Source organism: Pleurodeles waltl, chromosome 7 (genome assembly GCF_031143425.1).
Source record: "Pleurodeles waltl isolate 20211129_DDA chromosome 7, aPleWal1.hap1.20221129, whole genome shotgun sequence".
Taxonomy (NCBI): Eukaryota; Metazoa; Chordata; class Amphibia; order Caudata; family Salamandridae; genus Pleurodeles; species Pleurodeles waltl.
The window spans coordinates 353,960,438-353,988,249 of NC_090446.1; the positions used below are offsets into that span (position 1 = coordinate 353,960,438).

The window sequence follows — 27,812 nt, forward strand, 5'->3', positions numbered from 1 at the left end:
CCAGGATGGCCAAAAGATTGGCTTTGGAAAGACAGATCCTAGCCATAGAGAGGGAAAGACAAGAGATGGGCCTAGGACCCATCAATGGTGGCAGCAACATAAATAGGGTCAGAGATTCTCCTGACATGTTGAAAATCCCTAAAGGGATTGTAACTAAATATGAAGATGGTGATGACATCACCAAATGGTTCACAGCTTTTGAGAGGGCTTGTGTAACCAGAAAAGTGAACAGATCTCACTGGGGTGCTCTCCTTTGGGAAATGTTCACAGGAAAGTGTAGGGATAGACTCCTCACACTCTCTGGAAAAGATGCAGAATCTTATGACCTCATGAAGGGTACCCTGATTGAGGGCTTTGGATTCTCCACTGAGGAGTATAGGATTAGATTCAGGGGGGCTCAAAAATCCTCGAGCCAGACCTGGGTTGACTTTGTAGACTACTCAGTAAAAACACTAGATGGTTGGATTCAAGGCAGTGGTGTAAGTAATTATGATGGGCTGTACAATTTATTTGTGAAAGAACACCTGTTAAGTAATTGATTCAATGATAAACTGCATCAGCATCTGGTAGACCTAGGACCAATTTCTCCCCAAGAATTGGGAAAGAAGGCGGACCATTGGGTCAAGACTAGGGTGTCCAAAACTTCCACAGGGGGTGACCAAAAGAAAGGGGTCACAAAACCTCCCCAGGGGAAAGGTGGTGAGACAGCCAAAACTAAAAATAGTAAAGAGTCTTCTACAGGCCCCCAAAAACCTGCACAGGAGGGTGGGCCCAGAGCCTCTTCACAAAACAATCCTGGGTACAAGGGTAAAAACTTTGATCCCAAAAAGGCCTGGTGTCGAAACTGTAGTCAGTCTGGACACCAAACTGGAGACAAGGCCTGTCCCAAGAAAAGTTCCACTCCAAACTCCAATCCAGGTAACACTGGAATGGCTAGTCTCCAAGTGGGATCAACAGCGTGCCCAGAGCAAATCAGGGTCCACACTGAAGCTACTCTAGTCTCTGAGGGTGGGGTGGATTTAGCCACACTAGCTGCCTGGCCTCCTAACATGCAAAAATACAGGCAGCAGCTCTTTATTAATGGGACAAGTGTAGAGGGCCTGAGGGATACAGGTGCCAGTGTCACCATGGTGACAGAGAAACTGGTTTCCCCTGGCCAATACCTGACTGGAAAAACTTATACAGTCACCAATGCTGACAATCAAACTAAAGCACATCCCATGGCAATGGTAACTTTAGAATGGGGAGGGGTCAATGGCCTGAAACAGGTGGTGGTCTCCTCAAACATCCCAGTAGACTGTCTGCTTGGAAATGACCTGGAGTCCTCAGCATGGGCTGAGGTAGAACTAAAAACCCATGCAGCCATGCTGGGTATCCCTGAACTGGTGTGTGTAAAAACAAGAGCACAATGCAAGGCGCAGGGTGAAAAAGTAGAGCTGGAGTCTGGAAAAATGGCCCAGCCTACCAAGAGAAAAGGAAAGTCAGTTGGGAAACCAACTGCAACACAGTCAGAAAAAGGGAACCTCTCTTCTCAGGAAGAAGTTCTGCCCTCTGAGGGAACTGAGCCTTTGGAGCTTGAACCTTATCAGGTTGAGCTCTTAGGCCCAGGGGGACCCTCAAGGGAGGAGCTGTGTAAGGGACAAGAAACCTGTCCCTCTCTTGAAGGCCTTAGGCAGCAAGCTGCTGAAGAGTCCTAGGGCAAGAAAAATGGAACACATAGGGTCTATTGGGAAGATGGACTCCTGTACACTGAGGCCAGAGACCCCAAACCTGGTGCCACTAGGAGAGTGGTAGTGCCTCAGTCGTTCAGAGAGTTTATTCTGACCTTAGCCCATGATATTCCCCTTGCTGGGCATTTGGGACAAACCAAGACGTGGGAGAGGTTAGTCAACCACTTCTACTGGCCCAATATGTCCCAGAAGGTTAAGGAGTTTTGCCTCTCCTGCCCCACCTGTCAATCCAGTGGTAAGACAGGTGGGCACCCAAAGGCCCCCCTCATTCCACTTCCAGTGGTGGGGGTCCCCTTTGAGAGAGTGGGTGTGGACATAGTTGGTCAACTGGAACCTCCCACAGCCTCAGGAAATATGTATATCCTAGTAGTAGTGGATCATGCTACTAGGTATCCTGAAGCTATTCCCCTTAGGTCGACTACTGCCCCTGCAGTAGCCAAGGCCCTCATTGGTATCTTTACCAGAGTGGGTTTCCCTAAGGAGGTGGTGTCTGACAGAGGTACCAACTTCATGTCAGCATACCTAAAACACATGTGGAATGAGTGTGGAGTGACTTACAAATTCACTACACCATACCATCCACAAACTAATGGCTTAGTTGAGAGATTCAACAAGACATTAAAAGGCATGATCATGGGGCTCCCAGAAAAACTCAAAAGGAGATGGGATGTCCTCTTGCCATGTCTGCTTTTTGCTTACAGAGAGGTGCCACAGAAGGGAGTAGGATTCTCACCCTTTGAACTTCTGTTTGGTCATCCTGTAAGGGGACCACTTGCTCTTGTTAAAGAAGGCTGGGAGAGACCTCTTCATGAGCCTAAACAAGACATAGTGGACTATGTACTTGGCCTTCGCTCTAGAATGGCAGAGTACATGGAAAAGGCAACCAAAAACCTTGAGGCCAGCCAACAGCTCCAGAAGTTTTGGTATGACCAAAAGGCTGCAATGGGTGAGTTCCAACCAGGGCAGAAAGTCTGGGTTCTGGAGCCTGTGGCTCCCAGGGCACTCCAGGACAAATGGAGTGGCCCTTACCCAGTGCTAGAAAGGAAGAGTCAGGTCACCTACCTGGTGGACCTGGGCACAAGCAGGAGCCCCAAGAGGGTGATCCATGTGAACCGCCTTAAGCTCTTCCACGACAGGGCTGATGTAAATCTGTTGATGGTAACAGATGAGGATCAGGAGGCAGAGAGTGAACCTCTCCCTGATCTTCTGTCATCAGACCCAAAAGATGGCTCGGTAGATGGAGTGATCTACTCAGACACCCTCTCTGGCCAACAGCAAGCTGATTGTAGGAGAGTCCTACAACAGTTTCCTGAACTCTTCTCCTTAACCCCTGGTCAGACACACCTGTGTACCCATGATGTGGACACAGGAGACAGCATGCCTGTCAAAAACAAAATCTTTAGACAGTCTGACCATGTTAAGGAAAGCATCAAGGTGGAAGTCCACAAGATGCTGGAATTGGGAGTAATTGAGCGCTCTGACAGCCCCTGGGCTAGCCCAGTGGTCTTAGTCCCCAAACCTCACACCAAAGATGGAAAGAAAGAGATGAGGTTTTGTGTGGATTACAGAGGGCTCAATTCTGTCACCAAGACAGATGCTCATCCAATTCCTAGAGCTGATGAGCTCATAGATAAATTAGGTGCTGCCAAATTCTTAAGTACCTTTGACTTGACAGCAGGGTACTGGCAAATAAAAATGGCACCTGGAGCAAAAGAGAAAACAGCATTCTCCACACCTGATGGGCATTATCAGTTTACTGTTATGCCCTTTGGTTTAAAGAATGCCCCTGCCACCTTCCAAAGGTTGGTGAATCAAGTCCTTGCTGGCTTGGAGTCCTTTAGCACAGCTTATCTTGATGATATTGCTGTCTTTAGCTCCACCTGGCAGGATCACCTGGTCCACCTGAAGAAGGTTTTGAAGGCTCTGCAATCGGCAGGCCTCTCTATCAAGGCATCCAAATGCCAGATAGGGCAGGGAACTGTGGTTTACTTGGGCCACCTTGTAGGTGGAGGCCAAGTTCAGCCACTCCAACCCAAGATCCAGACTATTCTGGACTGGGTAGCTCCAAAAACCCAGACTCAAGTCAGGGCATTCCTTGGCTTGACTGGGTATTACAGGAGGTTTGTGAAGGGATATGGATCCATTGTGACAGCCCTCACTGAACTCACCTCCAAGAAAATGCCCAAGAAAGTGAACTGGACTGTGGAATGCCAACAGGCCTTTGACACCCTGAAACAGGCAATGTGCTCAGCACCAGTTCTAAAAGCTCCAGATTATTCTAAGCAGTTCATTGTGCAGACAGATGCCTCTGAACATGGGATAGGGGCAGTTTTGTCCCAAACAAATGATGATGGCCTTGACCAGCCTGTTGCTTTCATTAGCAGGAGGTTACTCCCCAGGGAGCAGCGTTGGAGTGCCATTGAGAGGGAGGCCTTTGCTGTGGTTTGGTCCCTGAAGAAGCTGAGACCATACCTCTTTGGGACTCACTTCCTAGTTCAAACTGACCACAGACCTCTCAAATGGCTGATGCAAATGAAAGGTGAAAATCCTAAACTGTTGAGGTGGTCCATCTCCCTACAGGGAATGGACTTTATAGTGGAACACAGACCTGGGACTGCCCATGCCAATGCAGATGGCCTTTCCAGGTTCTTCCACTTAGAAAATGAAGACTCTCTTGGGAAAGGTTAGTCTCATCCTCTTTCGTTTGGGGGGGGGTTGTGTAAGGAAATGCCTCCTTGGCATGGTTGCCCCCTGACTTTTTGCCTTTGCTGATGCTATGTTTACAATTGAAAGTGTGCTGAGGCCTGCTAACCAGGCCCCAGCACCAGTGTTCTTTCCCTAACCTGTACTTTTGTATCCACAATTGGCAGACCCTGGCATCCAGATAAGTCCCTTGTAACTGGTACTTCTAGTACCAAGGGCCCTGATGCCAAGGAAGGTCTCTAAGGGCTGCAGCATGTCTTATGCCACCCTGGAGACCTCTCACTCAGCACAGACACACTGCTTGCCAGCTTGTGTGTGCTAGTGAGGACAAAACGAGTAAGTCGACATGGCACTCCCCTCAGGGTGCCATGCCAGCCTCTCACTGCCTATGCAAGTATAGGTCATTCACCCCTCTAGCAGGCCTTACAGCCCTAAGGCAGGGTGCACTATACCATAGGTGAGGGTACCAGTGCATGAGCATGGTACCCCTACAGTGTCTAAACAAAACCTTAGACATTGTAAGTGCAGGGTAGCCATAAGAGTATATGGTCTGGGAGTTTGTCAAACACGAACTCCACAGCACCATAATGGCTACACTGAAAACTGGGAAGTTTGGTATCAAACTTCTCAGCACAATAAATGCACACTGATGCCAGTGTACATTTTATTGCAAAATACACCCCAGAGGGCACCTTAGAGGTGCCCCCTGAAACTTAACCGACTATCTGTGTAGGCTGACTAGTTCCAGCAGCCTGCCACGCCAGAGACATGTTGCTGGCCCCATGGGGAGAGTGCCTTTGTCACTCTGAGGCCAGTAACAAAGCCTGCACTGGGTGGAGATGCTAACACCTCCCCCAGGCAGGAGCTGTAACACCTGGCGGTGAGCCTCAAAGGCTCACCCCTTTGTCACAGCCCAGCAGGGCACTCCAGCTTAGTGGAGTTGCCCGCCCCCTCCGGCCACGGCCCCCACTTTTGGCGGCAAGGCTGGAGGGAACAAAGAAAGCAACAAGGAGGAGTCACTGGCCAGTCAGGACAGCCCCTAAGGTGTCCTGAGCTGAAGTGACTCTAACTTTTAGAAATCCTCCATCTTGCAGATGGAGGATTCCCCCAATAGGGTTAGGATTGTGACCCCCTCCCCTTGGGAGGAGGCACAAAGAGGGTGTACCCACCCTCAGGGCTAGTAGCCATCGGCTACTAACCCCCCAGACCTAAACACGCCCTTAAATTTAGTATTTAAGGGCTACCCTGAACCCTAGAAAATTAGATTCCTGCAACAACAAGAAGAAGGACTGCCCAGCTGAAAACCCCTGCAGAGGAAGACCAGAAGACAACCACTGCCTTGGCTCCAGAAACCCACCGGCCTGTCTCCTGCCTTCCAAAGAACTCTGCTCCAGCGACGCCTTCCAAAGGGACCAGCGACCTCTGAATCCTCTGAGGACTGCCCTGCTTCGACGACGCCAAGAAACTCCTGAGGACAGCGGACCTGCTCCAAAAAGACTGCAACTTTGTCTCAAGAAGCAGCTTTAAAGAACCCTGCAACTCCCCGCAAGAAGCGTGAGACTTGCAACACTGCACCCGGCGACCCCGACTCGGCTGGTGGAGAACCAACACCTCAGGGAGGACCCCCGGACTACTCTACGACTGTGAGTACCAAAACCTGTCCCCCCTGAGCCCCCACAGCGCCGCCTGCAGAGGGAATCCCGAGGCTTCCCCTGACCGCGACTCTCTGAAACCTAAGTCCCGACGCCTGGAAAAGACCCTGCACCCGCAGCCCCCAGGACCTGAAGGACCGGACTTTCACTGGAGAAGTGACCCCCAGGAGTCCCTCTCCCTTGCCCAAGTGGAGGTTTCCCCGAGGAAGCCCCCCCTTGCCTGCAGCGCTAAAGAGATCCCTTGATCTCTCAGACTAACATTGAAAACCCGACGCTTGTTTCTACACTGCACCCGGCCGCCCCCGCGCTGCTGAGGGTGAAATTTGTGTGTGGGCTTGTGTCCCCCCCGGTGCCCTACAAAACCCCCCTGGTCTGCCCTCCGAAGACGCGGGTACTTACCTGCAAGCAGACCGGAACCGGGGCACCCCCTTCTCTCCATTCTAGCCTATGCGTTTTGGGCACCACTTTGAACTCTGCACCTGACCGGCCCTGAGCTGCTGGTGTGGTAACTTTGGGGTTGCTCTGAACCCCCAACGGTGGGCTACCTTGGACCAAGAACTGAACCCTGTAAGCGTCTTACTTACCTGGTAAAACTAACAAAAACTTACCTCCCCCAGGAACTGTGAAAATTGCACTAAGTGTCCACTTTTAAAGTAGCTATTTGTGAATAACTTGAAAAGTATACATGCAATTGAAATGATTCAAAGTTCCTAATGTACTTACCTGCAATACCTTTCAAACAAGATATTACATGTTAAATGTGAACCTGTGGTTCTTAAAATAAACTAAGAAAATATATTTTTCTATAACAAAACCTATTGGCTGGATTTGTCTCTGAGTGTGTGTACCTCATTTATTGTCTATGTGTATGTACAACAAATGCTTAACACTACTCCTTGGATAAGCCTACTGCTCGACCACACTACCACAAAATAGAGCATTAGTATTATCTCTTTTTACCACTATTTTACCTCTAAGGGGAACCCTTGGACTCTGTGCATGCTATTCCTTACTTTGAAATAGCACATACAGAGCCAACTTCCTACACATGCCTTTTGATAAAAAACATATTTTTGGGCCAGAGGTAGACACAGTAATAAAGAAGCTATGAAAAGGCTCAGACACAGCAAAAGCAATGGGTGCACTCTATTCTACACCATATAGGGGGTCATTTTGTAAACCTCAATTTCGAGGTGGTTTCAGACCACAGACCTCAGAGGCGTCAACCTCTCAAACAAAACCAGCCTACCAAACACAGTACCAGTGTGGTAGTTTTAGAGGCACATATAGAGGATAATACTTCAGAAATAGAGGAAAATTCCATACCTCTAAGCAGCATGCAACACACCCAAAACAGTGACTTCCCTCACCCCCTTCCACTCCACACCTCTCCTGTAGGGGGAAGACTACAGCAGTTCCACACACATTGGCAAAATATTACCACAGACAACTGGGTGCTATCAATTATCCGCAATGGTTATTGCCTAGAATTGATAAACACTCCTCCAAATATTCCACCAAGGTTTCACAAACTAACCACAGAACACACAATTCTGTTACAAGAAGAGGTCTAATCTCTACTACTCAAACAAGCAATAGAATTAGTTCCACAGCCTCAGATAGGAACAGGAGTTTATTCACTATACTTTCTAATTCCCAAGAAAGATGGCAGCCTCAGGCCAATATTGGACCTCAGGTCCCTCAATCTTTACATCCTGTCAGAACATTTTCACATGGTAACCTTACAATATGTCATCCCACTACTACAAAAACAAGATTTCATGACAGCATTAGACCTCAAGGATGCGCATTTTCACATACCCATCCATCCTGCCCACAGAAAATACCTCAGGTTTGTCATTCAGGGAAATCACTACCAATTCAAAGTATTACCCTTCGGAATAACAACAGCGCCAAGAGTATTCACAAAGTGCTTGGCAGTAGTGGCAGCTTACCTAAGAAGACAACATATACATGTCTTTCCATATCTAGACGATTGGCAAATAAAATCAAGCAGTCATACACAATGCCAAGATCATACGTGTTATGTAATACAAACCATACACACACTAGGTTTCTCAAAAAAACAACCACAAATCACACCTCAAACTAGCACAAATACAACCGTATTTAGGTGTAGTACTAAATACTCATCAAGCTCTACTATTTCCAAACATACAAAGGATACAAGCTTTTCAAAACCTAATCCCACAAATACACCCAAATCAACAATACACTGTAAGATTTGAGAATCCTAGGAATGATGGCATCTTGCATTGCAGTTGTTCCACACGCAAGATTAAACATGTGGCCCTTACAACAGTGCCTTGCACAGCAGTGGTCACAGGCACACAGTGAACTCCAAGATCCAGTGTTGATAGACCGCCAAACATATATGTCCCTTCAGTGGTGGAATTCTACCAATCTAAACAAAGGGCGGTCATTTCAGGACCCTGTGCCTCAGACCATAGTCATGGAAGGCTTAAAACGCATCATTCCTCCTAGAACGCCACCAGTTCCATTGTGGAATCTAAATATACTGCTTACAAGATTTATGGGTCCACCATTTGAGCCAATGCACTCATGTCAACTTCAATTTCTAACATGGAAAGTTGCCTTCCTAGTGGCAATTACTTCTTTAAGAAGAGTAAGTGAGATCCAAGCCTTTACTCTTGAGGAACCTTTCTTCCAAGTACACAAACGTAAAGTTGTACTAGGAACAAATCCAAAGTTTTTACCAAAAGTTATATTACCATTTCACATTAATCAAACACTGGAACTGCCAGTCTTCTTTCCACAGCCAGATTCTGTGGCAGAAAGAGCTCTGCATACACTAGACATCAAAAGAGCTTTAATGTACTATATAGGGGAGGAGGGGAGGGCGCATGTGAATCTACAGCACTGCATGCTATGAACAGGCATCTACCTGTTAGTAACATTTTCCATCCAATGGCATGTGTAGCTGTAGATACATATGCTGTCCATAGACTGCAAAGCAGTCCCTCTATAAAGCAGCAACTAGTGTGCAGGGGTTGCAATTGTCTGAAAAAGTGTTTTAAGTACAGCTTGTCCAACATTAACTTGTTGTCTCGCAAAGACGTCTACACAATAAAGTTTAGTAAATGTGTGTGGTGTAGACCATGTTGCTGCTTTACAAGTGTCCGCTATAGGTATGTTACCAAAAATGCCATAGATGCACCTTTTTCCCTAGTGGAATGAACTCTAGGTGGTACAGGTAATTGTCGCTTAGCTTTAGTATAGCAATTTTGAATGCATTTGACGATCCATCTTGCTATAGTTGTTTTAGATATTGGATCTCGTTTGTGTGGTAAGGAGAAAACCACAAAAAGTTGTTTTGTTTTCCTAAAATGTTTTGTTCTGGTTATATAGTACATAAGAGCTCTTTCAACATCTAGCGTATGAAGAGCTGTTTCTGCTACTGATTCTGGTTTTGGGAAGAAAACTGGTAATTCTGTTGTTTGATTAATATGAAATTGCAATATTACTTTTGGAATGAATTTTGGATCACTGGCACGTCTAAGGGAGGTGATAGCAATTAAAAAGGCTGCTTTCCATGAAATGAATTGTAGGGGGCAGGAGTGAAGTGGTTTAAACATTGGAGCCATGAGCTTTGTGAGTACAATGTTAAGATTCCCAGACGGATCTGGAAAAATCCTTGGTGGTATTTTTCTTTTTAGTCCTTCCATAAATGCTTTGATAACTAGAATTTTGAACAAAGAAATATGTTGTCTATTTTGAAGATATGCAGTTATAGCAGCTAAATGTAAACGAATAGATGCATACATTTGCTTTTTGTAAGCGTAATAAATATTTTACAATGTCTTGAGAGGGTCAATGTTTTTTGTTCAGGAGTAACAAACAAAATGTTTCCATTTTGCCGCAAAGCATTGTCTAGTCGTAGGTTTGTGTGCTTATTTAAGGATAGCCATTCATTCCTGTGGTAATATAAATATCCTTCAACAGTACTTCAAAAAGTGGGGAACACCTTTAAGTAAAGGAAAATATTAATTTTCTTTCTTCTGAGATGTGCTACGGCCACTGCGAGGCATTTCGTGAATACTCTGGGAGCAGTTGTGACTCCGAATGGTAATACTTTAAATTGGTAATGTTTCCCTGCCGCTACAAGTCTTGGGTATTTACGGTGTGCAGGATGAATTGGAATGTAAAAGTAAGCGTCGTTTAGGTCTAACACTGTCATGAGTCATGAAGTTGTCTAGTTGTAATAGAGGAATGACATCCTGAAGAGTGATCATATGAAAATGTTCCGATAGGATGTAGTGGTTTAAGGATATGAGATCTAATACTGGTCTGAGAGACCTGTTTTTGAATTAGAAAATCCAGGGAGTAAACTCCTGTTCCTTGGTACTGTATAGTTACTGGTTCTATAGCCCCTTTTAGAAGAAAGGAATGTACTTCCTCTTTGAGAAGAGTGAGATGATCTTGTTAGTCTGTGAGTACAAGGGTGTATATTTGGTGGAGTGGAAGTGTGCTCCAGACAATAACCATTTTGGATAATTTGAAAAACAAAACCCATTAATCTGTGGTAATTTGAGTCCATTGGGGATAAAAAAGTTGTGCCTTCCCCCTACAGGAGTCATGTCTGTTAGTATTGTTTGTTGTAAGTTATTGTTTAGTGGCGGATGTGGAGCCTCTAGATGTAGATGTATTTTCCCTTATCATTGTTTCCTCTATATGATCCTCTAAAGTAACTTCTGGTGAATTGAGATGTGGGTCTAGTTTGATTTGTGGAATGTTCTTGAAATGGTGATCTAAATCCTCTTGTAAACCTTGCACGATGAAAATTACCCCTATGTTTGCTGGCTTGTAAGGCTTCCATAGCTTTGGCGGTTTGATTATCTTTATTTAATTTTTCAAGTGTGGTATCCACTTGTGAACCAAATAAATGCCCTTTATTAAAAGGCATTGTAGGAAGTTGGCTCTGTATGCACTATTTCAAAGTAAGGAATAGTATGCACAGAGTCCAAGGGTTCCCCTTAGAGGTAAGATAGAGATAATACTAATGCTCTATTTTGTGGTAGTGTGGTCGAGCAGTAGGCTTATCAAAGGAGTAGTGTTAAGCATTTGTTGTACACACACACAGGCAATAAATGAGGAACACACACTCAGAGACAAATCCAGGCCAATAGGTTTTGTTATAGAAAAATATATTTTCTTAGTTTATTTTAAGAACCACAGGTTCAAATTCTACATGTAATATCTCATTTGAAAGGTATTGCAGGTAAGTACTTTAGGAACTTTGAATAATCACAGTAGCATATATACTTTTTACATAAAACACAATAAGCTGTTTTAAAAGTGGACACTTAGTGCAATTTTCACAGTTCCTGGGGAGGTAAAGTATTGTTAGTTCTTACAGGTAAGTAAACCACCTACGGGGTTCAAATTGGGGTCCAAGGTAGCCCACCGTTGGGGGTTCAGAGCAACCCCAAAGTCACCACACCAGCAGCTCAGGGCCGGTCAGGTGCAGAGTTCAGAGTGGTGCCCAAAACGCATAGGCTTCAATGGAGAGAAGGGGGTGCCCCGGTTCCAGTCTGCCAGCAGGTAAGTACCCGTGTCTTCGGAGGGCAGACCAGGGGGGTTTTGTAGGGCACCGGGGGGGACACAAGTCCACACAGAAAGTACACCCTCAGCAGCGCGGGGGCGGCCGGGTGCAGTGTGCAAACCAGCGTCAGGTTCGCAATAGGATTCAATGGGAGACCAAGGGGTCTCTTCAGCGGTGCAGGCAGGCAAGGGGGGGCTCCTCGGGGTAGCCACCACCTGGGCAAGGGAGAGGGCCTCCTGGGGGTCACTCCTGCACTGAAGTTCCGTTCCTTCAGGTGCTGGGGGCTGCGGGTGCAGGGTCTTTTCCAACCGTCTGGATTTTAGAGTCAGGCAGTCGCGGTCAGGGGGAGCCTCGGGATTCCCTCTGCAGGCGTCGCTGTGGGGGCTCAGGGGGGACAACTTTGGTTACTCACAGTCTTGGAGTCGCCGGAGGGTCCTCCCTGAGGTGTTGTTTCTCCACCAGTCGAGTCGGGGTCGCCGGGTGCAGTGTTGCAAGTCTCACGCTTCTTGCGGGGATTGCAGGGGTCTTCAAATCTGCTCCTCTGTAACAAAGTTGCAGTCTTTTTGGAGCAGGTCCGCTGTCCTCGGGAGTTTCTTGTTCCTCTTGAAGCAGGGCAGTCCTCTGAGGATTCAGAGGTCGCTGGTCCTTGAGAGAGCGTCGCTGGAGCAGGGTTCTTTAGAAGGCAGGAGACAGGCCGGTTGGACTGGGGCCAAAGCAGTTGGTGTCTTCTTCCTTCTTCTGCAGGGTTTTTCAGCTCAGCAGTCTTCTTCTTCGGTAAGTTGCAGGAATCTAAATTCTTAGGTTCAGGGAAGCCCTTAAATACTAAATTTAAGGGCGTGTTTAGGTCTGGGGGGTTAGTAGCCAATGGCTACTAGCCCTGAGGGTGGGTACACCCTCTTTGTGCCTCCTCCCAAGGGGAGGGGGTCACATTCCTATCCCTATTGGGGGAATCCTCCATCTGCAAGATGGAGGATTTCTAAAAGTTAGTCACTTCAGCTCAGGACACCTTAGGGGCTGTCCTGACTGGCCAGTGACCCCTCCTTGTTATTCTCATTTTCTCCTCCGGCCTTGCCGCCAAAAGTGGGGCCGTGACCGGAGGGGGCGGGCAACTCCACTAGCTGGAGTGCCCTGTGGTGCTGGAACAAAAGGGGTAAGCCTTTGAGGCTCACTGCCAGGTGTTACAGCTCCTGCCTGGGGGAGGTGATAGCATCTCCACCCAGTGCAGGCTTTGTTACAGGCCACAGAGTGACAAAGGCACTCTCCCCATGTGGCCAGCAACATGTCTCGAGTGTGGCAGGCTGCTAGAACCAGTCAGCCTACACGGGTAGTTGGATTAGGTTTCAGGGGGCACCTCTAAGGTGCCCTCTGGGGTGTATTTTACAATAAAATGTACACTGGCATCAGTGTGCATTTATTGTGCTGAGAAGTTTGATACCAAACTTCCCAGTTTTCAGTGTAGCCATTATGGTGCTGTGGAGTCCGTGTTTGACAGACTCCCAGACCATATACTCTTATGGCTACCCTGCACTTACAATGTCTAAGGTTTGGCTTAGACACTGTAGGGGCACAGTGCTCATGCACTGGTGCCCTCACCTATAGTATAGTGCACCCTGCCTTAGGGCTGTAAGGCCTACTAGAGGGGTGACTTATCTATACTGCATAGGCAGTGTGAGGTTGGCATGGCACCCTGAGGGGAGTGCCATGTCGACTTACTCGTTTTGTTCTCCCCAGCACACACAAGCTGGTAAGCAGTGTATCTGTGCTGAGTGAGGGGTTCCCAGGGTGGCATAAGATATGCTGCAGCCCTTAGAGACCTTCCCTGGCATCAGGGCCCTTGGTACCAGGGGTACCAGTTACAAGGGACTTACCTGGATGCCAGGGTGTGCCAATTGTGGAATCAAAAGTACAGGTTAGGGAAAGAACACTGGTGCTTGGGGCCTGGTTTGCAGGCCTCAGCACACTTTCAATTCAAAACATAGCATCAGCAAAGGCAAAAAGTCAGGGGGTAACCATGCCAAGGAGGCATTTCCTTACAGGCATGTTTAAAAGTGTCTGCTGGACCTCCTATTTAAACCCTGAACATCTGAGCCAGGCATGGCGCCTTATGATGACGCTTGTGTTAATACTGCATGCTGCTGTATCAGCAGCATCAAGCGCACATTGAATGGAGTTATTGGAAATTGTTTGTCCCTCATTTACAATTTCTACCCCTCTTTTACAATGTTCTCCTGGTAGGTATTGTAAAAGTTCCTCCAAAGCATCCCAGTGAGCTCTGTCATATCTGGATTGCGTATTAACAATTCGCCAGTGATTGGCAGCGTGAGCTGCCACTTTTTTTCCTGTTGCATCTGATTTTTTACTTTCTTTATCAGGAGGAGGTGTGTCTCCTGTTGACTGGCTATTAACCCTTTTGCATGCAGTAGATGCAACAACAGAGTCTGAAGGGATTTGTGTTTTTATATATAAAGGATCAGTGGGTGCAGCCATGTACTTTTTATCAACTTTGGGAGTGATAACGCTTGCTCTAACAGGCTCTTTAAATGGTTCTTCTGCGTGTCTGTGCATGCCTGGAAGCACTGGAAGGAATTGAATTTCCTTATGTGTTGCACCAAGGGTGTCAAATACAAAATCTTCCTCTATTGGATCAGTGTACATATTTACATTGTGAAATGCTGCTGCTCTAGATATAACCTGTTGGTATGATGTGGAATCCTCAGGTGGTGAAGGTCTAGCTGGGTAAAGATCTGGATCATTTGGTGTAATAGGATCCAGATTGTACTCATCCCATGGCTCCTGTTCATGTAATGTATCCCCTATATCTTGAGACCCACCGGGTGGTGAACTCAGTGGTATGAACCATGAATGAGGGAGATATGTTGGTGGAAGAGTATGTTGTGAAGAGGTAGGTAAAGGTGGAGATGTTTGAGAATGAAAAGAAGACTTTTGTTTGGTAGTCTTCTTTGGAGGTGTAGTTGGAATCAAGACGCTCTTGAAAAGTTAATTTCCTCTTTAAAGGTGGCGGAGGTGACATTATAATCCACACTGTTCCCTGTTGAATTTGAAGGCGGCGTTGCCTAGCGTTCATAACTTCTAAAATTGGTTCCTCCTGTGATGTAGGGGTTGTTATACACTGTCCAGAGTCACTGAAAGTCTTTTGTGATGTTTTCGGTTACAAAGGTTTTTGTGGATGGAAGATTTTCAGTGCCGAAACATTAGCTGACTGTTGTCTCTTTTTCGGTGCCAAAGTGGTCAGCACTAAAGCACAATGTAATTTTTGTTTTGTCTGTGCTGAAATGGAGGTACTGGAGGTTGAGGACGAAGATTTATCTTTAGGTTTTTTCGGTACAGAGCTGGTATGAGAAGCATCTGAATACGTTTCTCGGCTCTGACCAAGGCTGAAAGGCAGTGGCAGACTGGTGACCTCTTTTGTGGTTATTTTGTCGGATGGGAATGGGGACTTTTTACTTACAGTTTGTGCTGGTTGTACTGTTTGACTCTCGATGTCCAACTGCACATCAGAGTCTGATTCTTGAACGGAGAAGACCCCTCCTGTTCCAAGTCTTCTTGCACGTGCTCATCGCCGAAGATGTCCAGTGTATCATCTGGATGTCAATACACCATTTCCATTCGATGAACTCTTCGATCTCTAAGCGTCTTCTTCGATCAAAAAGAACGGCACACTTTGCAGGTCTGGTCGTTGTGGTCTGGTGAAAGATACAAATTACAGACCTGATGATGGTCGGCCTGTGGAAACTTTGAATGGCATAGACGGCAAACCCGGAATGGAGTATGTCACTGCAGACATATCATCATTTCCGTTCCTGTCTGTGGAGCAGAGACCAAGTACTGATTGATTCAACTTAATCAGTTCCTGTTCGCTGCTTCCAACGTGATTGAGATACTATTGTGTTTATGTTCTTTTTAACCTAATGCCTTGCAAACAGAAGGCGTGTGAGTGGCAAAAATGTGGCCAGCAGGACAAACAAAATTGTAAAGTTTTGTTTTCTATAGTTTACTCTTTTCTTTCAGCTTGCCATGTCTTCTTTTCTCATGTTGCACTTATGTTTTTTATTGTATTTGCTTGTGGGCGCTGTTCTCAAAAGATGACGATTATTTTGTTCTAAATCTTGCAAAGTGACATTTTCTCTCTTATGTGTAATATCCAAAAAAAATATGCTTTAATCAATAATCATGCAGTACACCCCAATCAACTCCACCCTACTTTAATCCAATACAATCCACTCAGTCCAATCCACTGAAATCCAAACCTTTCCAATCCAAACCACACCCCATAATTCAATCTACCACACTCCAGTCCTCCTAACCCATGCTACTCCAATCTGCCCTACTCCAATCCAACACAATCTGCCCCACTCCAATCCAAAACTATCTGCCCTACTCCAATTCAAAACAGTCTGCTGCATTGCAATCTCAATCAATCTGCCCCACTCCAGCCAAAAACAGTCTGCCCCACTCCAGTCAAAAACAGTCTGCCCCAATCCAATCTGCTGCGCTCCACCCAGTCCCACTCCAATCCACCCCAATATGCCCCACTCCAATATGCGAAACTCCGGTTCAAAACACTCTGCCATACTCCAATCTGCCCTTTCCAGTCCAAAACAGTCTCCTCCACTCCAATTCGCTCCCCTCCAGTCCAATCCAACTCTCACCCAATCGAGTCCACCCCACGTCATCCTGATTCACCCCACGTCATCCCAATTCACCCCACTCCAATCCACCATTCTACCCGAATCTAATCTATACCACTCCAATCCAGTACTCCTCACTGCAATCCATCCCACTCCAAACCACCCCATTCCAGTCCTGTACAATTCACCCCATTTCAGTCCAGTCCAATCCACCCCACTCCAACAAAATCCACCCCACGCCAATCCAATCCACCCCTGTCCACCTGACTCCAATCCACCCCATTTCATTCCACCCAACTCCAGTCCACCACACTCCACCCCACCTTACTCCTGCCCACTCCACCCCATCTAATTCACCCCACTCAACCGAATTCACCCCACTCAATCTAGTCCACCCCACTCTAGTTCAGTCCACCCTACTCCAGTCCAATCTACCCAGCCCACTCCAATCCAACCCACTCCCATCCAATCCACACCACTCCAGTCCAATCCACCCCACTCCTGCCCTGTCCACCTCACCTCACCCCACCCCACTCTACTCCAATCCAACTCACCCCTATCCAATGCAACCTACACCAATCCAATCCACCCAGTCCAGTCCACTCCACCCCAATAAAATCCAATCCACCCCACTCCAATCCACCCTTCCCAGTCCAGTCCAACCCACCCCATTTCAATCTACCTCACTCCAGTCTACCCCACTCCAATCCACCCTACTCTAATCCATCTACTTCAATCCACCTTATTCCACCCCAGTTCAGTCCACCCCACTCCAATCCAATCTCTCCAGCTCACCCCACTCCAGTCTAGTCCACCCCAACCCACTCCAATCCACTTCCATACAGTCTACACCCACTCCAGTCCAATTCACCCACTCCAGTCCAATTCACCCACTCCAGTCCTATCCACCACACTCCAATTAATCAAATCCACCCACTCCAATCCAAACTACCCCACTCCAACCCATCGCATTTCAAGGAAACCCACCCAACTCTGATCTGACCCAGCCCACTCTAGTCTAATCCACTGCAACCCAGTCCTACCTCCAATCCACCCACCCCACTCCATTAGATCCCACCCAATCAAGTCCACCTTAATCTACCCTAGTCCAATCCAGCCCACCTTAATTCACACCATTCCAGTCCACCTTAATCCACCTCACTCCATTCCACCCCACCCCATTCTAATCCAATTCACCCCACTCAAATATAGTGCACTCCTCTCTAATTTCACCCCAGTCAAATCCACCCTACTCCAAGAAAACCACACAAACCCACCCAAATCAGTCTGCCTCAACCCAGTCCACTTAGATCCAAACTAATCCACCTCAATCCACTCCACTCCACCCCACACCAATCCAGTCCACCCCACTGTAGTCTAGTCCACCTGATCCCAATTCAGTCCAACCCATCCTGTCCAATCCACCCCACTCCAGTCCAGTACACACCCCTCAAATACAATCCCCCTCTCTACAGTCCAAATCCACCCCTCTCCTCTCCCCAAAATCCAATCCACCCCAGTCTATTCCACCCAACTCCAGTCCAGCCCACCTCACCTTACTCCAGCCGACTCCATCTAATTCACCCCACTCAGTCCAATTCACCCCACTCCAGTTCATTCCATCCTACCCCAGTCCAATCTATTCAGCCCACTCCCTTGGAATCCACCCCACTCCCAAGCAATCCACCCCACTCCAGTCCATTCCACCTCACTCCACTCCAATCCACCCCACCCCACCCCACTGCAATCCAACCCACCCCACTGCAATCCAACCCACCCCACCCCACTCCTATCCAATCCAACCTACCCCAATCCAGTCCACTCTCTCCAGTCCACCCTCCCCAATCCAATCCACCCCACCCCATTTCAATCCACCTCACTCCACTCCAATCCACCCCACTTCAGTCCACCCTACTTCACTCCAGTCTTTCTAGCCTACCCCAGTCCAATCCACTCCTGTCCAGTCCAATCCCATGCAGTCCACACCAATCCAATCCACCCCATGCTAGTCCTATCTACCACACTGCATTGAATCCAGTCCACCCACCCCAGTCCAATCCATGTCACTCCAATCCTCCCTATTCCAGTCCAGCCCAATCCAATCCACCCACTCCATGCCAATCCAAACCACAGCCTTTGAATCCAATCCACCTCATCCAGTCCACCCAATCCAATCCACACCACTTTTCACTTATCCAATCCACCCCACTCTACTCTACTCCAATCCAATCCACCTCACTACCTCAATTCCCTCCAACCCATTCTACCCTATTCCACTCAACTTCACAACACTGCTCTCTACGACACTCTCTGCCACTGAACTCTACTTCCTGCAACTCCCCTCTACTCCCCCTCCTCCACTCTACAACACTCCATGCCACTAACTTTTCACCATGCTGACCAGCAGCCACATTGGTGTACAACAAGGCAAAAACACATTTCCATAACCAATAGCTCTTGTATAAGTGAGACCTATTGACTTTGCCAATGCTTGCCCTTTTTTTGTGCTTTCAACCCCTTTACATTTTGTGGAAGAAACGGATATGAAATCCATGGTAGATCCCGGAAGGCTAAACATTTCTGAAAACTAGACAAAATACTGAATTTAACAAGGGGTCATTGTGTAGCTCCTTCAAGGTTTTTCCAAAGAACTTAAGTGTTAAAATAAAATAAAAATGTTGAAAATTAGTAGGAATAAACATCCATTTGTGACAGTGTTTTCATTTGTAACTTTTTGTCATGATGGCCGATTTAATAAAGCAATATACCATTACATCTGCTAGACCCTTCTGGTTTTGGGGGTATATAGGGTTTCTGGGTTTTGCAAGAACTTGAGGTAGCCAGAGCCAATTACTGTGCTGCACCTTGCAATGGGTTTTCTTTGTGTACCGAGTGTAGAGCAGTTCATATGGTAAAGTATAAACAGTGAAAAATATGTTTCAAGGATACCTATATATTTCCTAAATGGGCACAAGATATGGAGTTTAGAAGCAGTAGTTACTTGTGCATCCCTGAATTTCTAAGTACCCATACTAGCATGTGCATTAGAGGGTATTTCTCAAAATGTCTTCTTTCTTAAACACTTGCTTACATTTGGAAGGCTCAAATGCAGAGAAATACAATTGCTAATAATGCCTATTCTACTATTCTGTGTTACCCTGAGACTCCCGATAAAAACGGCACCACACTTGTGTGTGTAGGCCTAGTGCCCCCGATAAGAAAGGGCCCAAAATGCATCATGGACCCATCACATTTATAAAAATTTTTATACTAAAAACAGACCCTTTTTTTGCAGTGTGCCTAGCTGTGGATTTTGGCCCCTAGCTCAGCCGGCACCTAGGGCAACCTAGCAAACCTGTACCTGTTTGAAAACTATACACCTAGGACAATGCAGATTGAGGGTGACTTGTGTGACTCACGCCAGGTTTTCCTACCAGGAAGCCCTTGCAAACCTCAAACCTCGACTTAAAAAAACAATTTATGTGATGGAAAGCTCTGGAATCTGCACAAAACAACTTTTTTTTTTTTTTTTTTAACCACCTACCGTTCCCCCCAAGGCTCCAGATAAAAATGGTGCCTGATTTGTGCAGGTAGGCCTAGTACCTGCCACAGGAAAGGACCCCAATCAGGCCTAGTACCTGCCACAGGAAAGGACCCCAATCTGGAAACATCACATTTTTTCACTAAAAACTGACCCTTTTTTGCAGTGTGGATTTTCGTCCCTAGCTCAGCCAGCACCAAGGGAAACTTAGCAAACGTGCACATTTCTGAAAACTAGACATCTGGGTAAATCCATGGTGGGGTGACCTGTGTGGCTCCCACCAGGTTTTCCTACCCAGAAGCCATTGCAAACCTCAAACGTTAACTAAAAAGCAAGTTTTCCTCACTTTTGTGTGATGGAAAGATGGAATCAGCAGGAATCCACAGAATTCCTTGCATCCAGCATTCTCCCTCTTATCCCAATAAAAATGCTTCCCCACTTGAGTGAATGGGCATAGTGGTCATGACAGGAACAATTCAGGCGAAGGTTAATGAGAGTCTCTATGTGAGGACTCCCATTAATGTTAGTTTTATGATATACTGGCGCGGCCACTAGGCCCTGCCACTCAAGTGGGGAAGCATTTTTATTGGAACAAGTGGGGAAATGCCGGGTGTAAGGAATTTTGTGGCTTCCTTCTGATTCTGGAAGAATATGTCACAGAAATGTAAGGGAAATGTGCGATTATAGTCATATTTTGAGGTTTGCAGGCACTGTGGGTCCACGACAAGCCCACCACCCTATATTCCCCTGGATGTTTTGTTTTCAGACATGCCTGAGTTTGGTAGTTTTCCTGTGTGACTGCAGAACCCAGGCCCAAAAGCAGCAGCTTCCCCTTTTGTTGATGTTGCACATTGCGTCTTGGACCCCGGACTTTTGCAGGCACTAGGCCCACCCATGCAGGTGAGGTACCATTTTTATCAGGATGTATGTGGGAACTCTGGAGGTCAGGAAGTTTGAGGCTCCCAGCGGGTTCCAGTTCTTTGAGGAATCCAAGCGAACCACCCTGGAGCCACCCCTGGTGTCTAGTTTAGGAAAATAGCTAGAGTTGGTAGATTTTCCCTAGACAATGTGTACCCTGGCAGAGAAAGATAGAAAAAACATATATTACTGCACAACTATCTACTCCACAAGTACACCTACATACTAGTTGGATTTGCCGCAAGGGTAAGTTAAAAGTAAAACATTTTCATTTTTATCAACTGAAGATTTCACAGAAATGAGTCAGTGGAGGAAAGTGCCCTCTTTCTTGGCATTGTTACGCCTGTTGTCAGTGTGTTTGACTGTGTCCACTGGGATATGATAACCAGGACCCCCCAGTGGTTATGCTCTCTCTTGTAAATTCTGGTAACTGTACCCTTTTCTTCCCACATTTGGCATACTGGTCCCCTCATGTAAGCCCCTAGTATATTTTGCCCAGGGCATTGGGGTACCAGGGGATTCCTATTCTGCCACCCATAGGGAGCCCATGCAAAAGGTGTTGCAGGCCTGCCATCACAGTCTGTGTGAAACAGGTGCATACACCCGTTTTCACTGCAGGTCACTGCACCAGGTCACTGTAACTCACCCCTTTGATAGGCCCTCTTAGGCTAGAGGGATGGTTGCAGGTACCTGTGTGTGAGGGCACCCCTGCACTAGCAGAGGTGCCCTCAAGAACACCAGTGCTATTTTCCTGGACTTCGTGAGTGTGGGGAAGCCATTTTCCACGTGTACTGGACATAGGTCACTAACTATGTCCATCTACATAATGGTAACTCCGAACCTGGGCATGTTTGGTATTAAACATGTTGGAATCATACCCCATACTGTTCCAAGTATTGGAAGTATAACTCCATGCATTCTGGGGGCTCCTTAGAGGACCCCCAGCATTGCTACCACTAGTCTTCTATGGTTTTCCAGGCAGTCCAAGCTGCTGCTACCCCTCAGACAGGTGTCTGCCCTCCTGCTGCTTGATCTAATCAAGCCCAGGAAGGCAGAACAACGGATTTTCTTTCGGAGAGGGTGGTAACACCCTCTCCCTTTGGAAATAGGTGTGACTGGCTTGAGAGGGATAGCTTCCCCAAGCCACTGGTATGCTTTGAAGGGCACATTTGGTGCTCTCCATGCATAAACCAGTCCTCATCGGTTCAGGGACCCCCAGTCCCTGCTCTGGCGTAAAACTAGACAATGGAAAGCGGAGTGACCACTCCCCTGACCATCACCACCCCAGGGGTGGTGCTCAGAGCTCCTCTAATGGGTCCCTGAGTTCTGCCATCTTGTTTCAAAGGTTTGCAGGGAACTCTGGTAGTATCTGAGTAGCCAGGCCAGGCCGGCGACGCCAGAACCCACTCCTCATAGATGCTTACCTGGCTAGGTGACCAATCCCCCTTTAAGGGCTATTTAGGGTCGCTCTCTTGGGTGGGTCCTCAGATTCAGCTCGCAAGATTACAGCAGGATTCCACTGCAACCTTCACTTCGACTTCTGGCCTCCGGAACTGTGACTGGACCCTCCAGGACCCGACACTCTGCTTTCAAGAAAAATAACTCTTCTGCAACATTGTTTCCAGGGCTCCTGCCAACAACTGCAACGCTTCCTCTTGCTGTGCATCTACTGAGGGTGGCATGTCTTCAGTCTGCACTAGAAGAAAGAAGGAATCTCCCTTGGAGTGAAGGAGGCACTCCCCTGCATCAGCAGGCTCCTGCTGCAACAGCGACTTGCTGCATGGTTCTCCCCTCATCTTGAGCTGCGTGATTCCTGCATCGCGGGTGGTGGTCCAGAGTAGTCGTCTTTGTCCTCTCTGCCAGCTGTCCAACTTTGGAAGAGGCAAGCCCTTGTCTTCCCATGCAGGGCAGTAGCCCCATGCACCGTGTCTCTTGCAGCTGCCAAGGCATGTTTGCATCTTCTCCAAGGGATCTTCAGGTGACATGTAGCTCCAGTCCCCAGCACTCCTTCCTCCAATGCACAGCCCTCTGCGTGGTTCTCCTGTGGCGTGGGATCCCTTTCTGTAGTGCTGCGTGTGCTCCTTCTGCAACTTCTGTGTCCCTGTCCTGTGGGACTCCTGTGGTCTCTCTGTCGCTGAGTCTCCCCTCTGACTCCCCCCTCCTGGGTTGAGTCCTTGTCTGCCGTGCTGGTCTCCAGCAGCACCACTTTTCCACGAACCACAAATTTGCCTTTGCCTAGGTTTGTTAGTGGAATTCCTGCACCAACACCCACCTGCAATCTTCACTCTAGCGTGGGGCATCTTCTGCATCCATTAGGAACTCTTCTAGGCTCCACACACCAGGCCAGCTTCCTACAGTCTGTTAATAATTGAAAGTTCTTAATGCTGGGACAGTGACTCACAGCTAATGAGCTGTAAAGTCACGGCAAGGTACCAACCGCTTTATAGGCCGTTCACACACTTTCATGTGTGAGACGCACAAAACCATTCACACAGTCTGCCACGGCCCCCACACATTACAACACTCATCAACAAAAGCATCATTCAAGGGTCCATCACTTTCATACGCCCTCAGAAGTAGCACATCAGTCACATTGCCTGGCAGCTGACAGAGGGTGTGGACTGGCCTTATGCTGGCAATGTGTGTGTAGTGACCAGCAGCAAGTCACTACACATACACCGCCAGTCAAATGCCAGCTCACACACACCGCCAGCAAAATGCCAGCGTGCACACACCGCCATCCGAGCACAGTTACACACCCCACCAGCCAAGCACCAGCTCACACACCCCATCAGCCAAGTGCCAGTCCACACACACCACCAACCAAGTGCCAGTCCACACACTGTCAGCTAAGCGCCAGTCCCTACATGCCGTTAGCCAAGCACCAGTCTGCACCTATCACCAGTCAGGTGCCAGCGAAAAATACACCGCCAGCCAAGCACCAATCCACACACCGCCAGCCAAGCACCTGTCCACACACACCACCAGCCAAGCACCTGTCCACACACAGCACCTGCCAAGTGCCTGTCCACAAACATTGCCAGCCAAGTGCCTGTCCACAAACATCTCCAGCTAAGTGCCTGTCCACAAACACCTCCAGCCAAGCACCATTCCACGCACGCCAGCCAAGCGCCAGTCCACACACACCAGCCAAGCGCCAGTCCACACACACCAGCCAAGCGCCAGTCCACACACACCAGCCAAGCACCAGTCCACACACCGTCAGGCAAGCTCCAGTCCACACACTGTCAGCCAACCGCCAGTCCACACACACTGCAAGCCAAGTGGCAGTCCACACACTCACATCTTTTTAACAAAACAGAAAACACAAACCAATTTGAAGGAGATGAAATACCAGCTATGACTACAAACACACCAGGTCTGACTAAATACATCAAACTGCCACCAACAGTGAAACTGAGCAAAAAACTTAAAACTATGCAGACCAGTCAGTTCACTTTTACACTCATGGTTACTTCCAATAAGTTGCATGAGGTAGAATGTAACCCATACGAGCACACATACCCCAGAATTAGAAGAACACTCTGGGTAGTACATATGACTCTCCTGTTGCATGTCTCTTTGGACCCAGGCTCTATATATGCTACAGGGAGTCAGTGTGAGGGTAATGTAATCAGAAAAGTGGTGATCTTTCAATCTAGCCACATCCTTCACCACCCCACCTCTAAGAACATTTGCCTGCTCCACTACAACAAGGCTGCCTATTACAGACTGCTGAGACTGAACAAAAGTCAACTTTGAATATGGAGAACAATCCTTGAATGCAGCAAAAAGAAACATTGAAGGTTGCCAATCCCTTCTGTGTGAAAAAAAAAGAAATGCTGTTTTGATTATATATTGAATTGGAAGTGTTCTGTTGTTGTGCTTCGTTGTTATTAGATACCTGCTACTCAGTCAGTGGAAGTGGAGGGACATTGTGTCAATAAGGAGAGGTTCATACTAACCATCTTCTCTTTCAGACAAGCCAATGCAAATGAATCAGGCTCTGTTCATTGCGAGCGGACGGTGCGGGTACATGTTGCAGCCACCCAGCATGAGGGATGACTCCTTCGACCCCTTCGACAAGTGCTCCCTGAGAATGGTTGAGCCATTGATCATCTACATTGAGGTTTGTGACCTTGTCTAGCAACTGCTTGAATTAATTGTCTGCTCCTCACTTGAAGATGTTGGCAAAAAGGGCTTTGTTGATTCATAGGCACATAATGATGGCTGTGTTGAAATCATTGTCTCCCTATTGTTGATTCTTCAGAATGCCATATGCCATCAACTGCTTAAATTCCCGACCTCTCTTACTGGCAATGTAGGCTTCATTCTACCAGATACTCCACACCCACTTTCCAGAAGATGTACAAAGTGCTCCCATATTCGAAATCTTTATTTCTAAGTCTTTTTTATGAGAACGACACAAAGGCTGGGTACATGTCTGATCACTCTGTGGCTGAAGAAATGAAAGCCAAACTAACGTAAGATTTCTCAAAAACTTTGAAAAGACAGCCCAGTAGGAAGAAAGAGGAGAGAAGGCCACATCATTAAGAAAAACAGTCTTTGAGAAAGGGGAAATATTTTACTGATGCGGAAGATGAAAACATTTGTTTTTGACCGGTAATGGAGGGTTATGAAAAGTGATGATGAAATAAGTGAAATTGGCGAGCAAAAGGTAACAGACGATAGGTAATAAACACTGAACCTCGTATAAATAAAATTACTTTAAACCGGTTGCCTAACTAAATCTGAAGCTCCATTACTTTCATGCCTAAAGGGATGATTGTCTTCGACAGAAACTGCTAGGTGAAGAATGTATACCCCAATTGCTCTCCTCAGAGAACATTAGCTACCAGCTAGGTGTAAAGTAGCAAAGAAATATGCAAAGTGCTGACCAAGCATCAGGATAAGTCAAGTACAATCATAACATCAGTCCATATACATAAACTAATTTTATATCAAAACAGTTATGGATTAAGGGTACAACAAATGGTTTCTGTCTGCGAGGTTCTTTATAGTGTGGGTTGGTCAGTACCCTGTTGCCCCTCTAACTGTCATAAGTTTGCATCGTTGCTTGATGTCTGATGAAGAGTGCACGTTTTGGCATGTACATGTATTGAGGTCATAATCCCTCTATCATATTTGCTCTATTTTAAGGCTTTTTAGCCTAGGTTGTTTGTGGGATGTTTTGTTCTACTGTTACTGTCTAAGCCTCTCACTTTGCTTGGGTTTAATACAGTGATTTCTTTTTAACTCTTTTATTGAAAGGTCCTTGGAGCGCGACATCTCCCCAAAAACGGACGAGGCATTGTGTGCCCATTTGTAGAGATTGAGGTGTGTGGTGCTGATTACGACAACACAAAGCAGAAGACGGACTTTGTCGGTGAGAGCTAGGGCTGCGAATTAACAATTGAAAGCCGTTCTGTCGCACTGTGTGTGGATGGAGTGAACGTTTTGATAGTCAGTATTTTGTATGCGTGCATGTGAGAGAGAGATGCAGCTGCTAACTTGTACTTTGCAGGATATGCACCTGCAGTATGGCTTCTTTGGAGGCTGGTAGTGGCTTTAACCTGGCAAAGTCAAAAAATGTCATTCTGTGCCCAAGACCGAGAAACTTAGCCTTCTGGAAAAAAAGGGTAATGAATTGATGTGAAATAGGTTCTGTGAAAATACACATTACCTAATTTATTAACTAAATATGTGTACAAAAGAATAAGCAAAAAAATATAATTCTTGTAATTTGGCAATTCCAGTGTCAAGATCAGCTTTATCAAAATCTGTAGTGGTCACAGTTTAGGCAGTGATTGCAGGTCATGTTTCTCCACAATGCTTCAATTTCACATCAGTTCATCCCTGTTTTCTCTGCCCTACCCGTTCACCGCATGCTCTGGTCCATGATTCTCCACCCCACTACCACTTATCAAGTATCGAATAATTTCCAGTGCTTTCACATGCTACCGTGTTCTCCTTCTCCGCTTTCTGCTTAAGACCTCTGATCCATGTGCTCCTCTACCGAAGATGTGCTCAGTTTGGTCTTTTATGTGTTGCTATATTGTCTTTCTCCCCCAACATGCTCCATCTCCACTCTCTTTAATATGCAATCATGTTCTCTTATAATGGACACCCATCCTTTCTCCCTGTCTCTTTATTTGATCGCATAAACCCATACCCCAGATCTTTACTTCACTCCCTACGGCCCATCTGTTGTCTCCATTGGCTTTGCTACAATGCCTCTGATATCCATTTATTCTCACCCTGCAAATTCTTTGTTACCATGTCATGTGTTGTGTTTGCCGTTTAGTACTTCCTCTGTTGCTTTTCCATCTGCACTTGCTTTTCCGAGCACCTTCCTCTTACTGCATCTCTTGCAACATTGACCTCTATTGGCATGACACTACCAGAATCCCCCACATCAGCTACCTTTTCGGGGCCATTATTTCGTTCACCTCTGAAGTCCTGTACCAAACTCAAAGTTTCCAATCCTCGCTTTTTTTGAGCTTGCATCCAGATCAGGGTTGCAGATAGACTAAATTGAATGGATTATGCCTTTTTAGCCCCTTCAGCCATAGTCGAAGAGAGATATTGAGCTTTGCATTTCAGGTGTGTATTATCACAGATTGGGATGCCTGCTGCAATATACAAGAAATGCAAATGGTGCTTTTTCACTCTGAATGGACTTATTTGTCCAGCATGATTGATGCTAAAAGGTTTTGGTGACAGAGTAGGCACTGCATATCCTCTGCTTACTGACATCTGGGAATGCCAGGATTAAACTGCTCATAATTAGAAAATGTTTGATTTCATTCTGTGAACTCGAAAAACGGTACATTCTTTCTAAAAGACAGTGAGCGATAGCCTTTCTTAAAAGCAAATATTCTTGTTGGATAGGTGTTTAAGGCAATCTGCTCATTTCCTTTGTAATATAGTTTTTTAGCATGAATATGTTTATGAATTCACATGCAGTGTATTATACCACCATATAGTGGTTGGGTCCATAATAGTCTTTTCTTTCCTCTTCTTTTTTTTTTTTTT

The 27,812-nt window shown here is 46.6% G+C and overlaps 1 protein-coding gene across 2 annotated transcripts in view; it reads left to right on the forward strand.

The window, feature by feature from the left end:
- PLCG1 (phospholipase C gamma 1) overlaps positions 1 to 27,812 on the forward strand; it is a 775,517-nt gene that overhangs the window by 681,955 nt on the left and 65,750 nt on the right. For both annotated transcript variants that reach the window (XM_069243788.1, XM_069243789.1), the window contains exons 27-28: positions 24,758 to 24,906; positions 26,049 to 26,163. In XM_069243788.1, the coding sequence (XP_069099889.1) occupies positions 24,758 to 24,906; positions 26,049 to 26,163 (264 nt within the window). The remainder of the gene's footprint in view (positions 1 to 24,757; positions 24,907 to 26,048; positions 26,164 to 27,812) is intronic.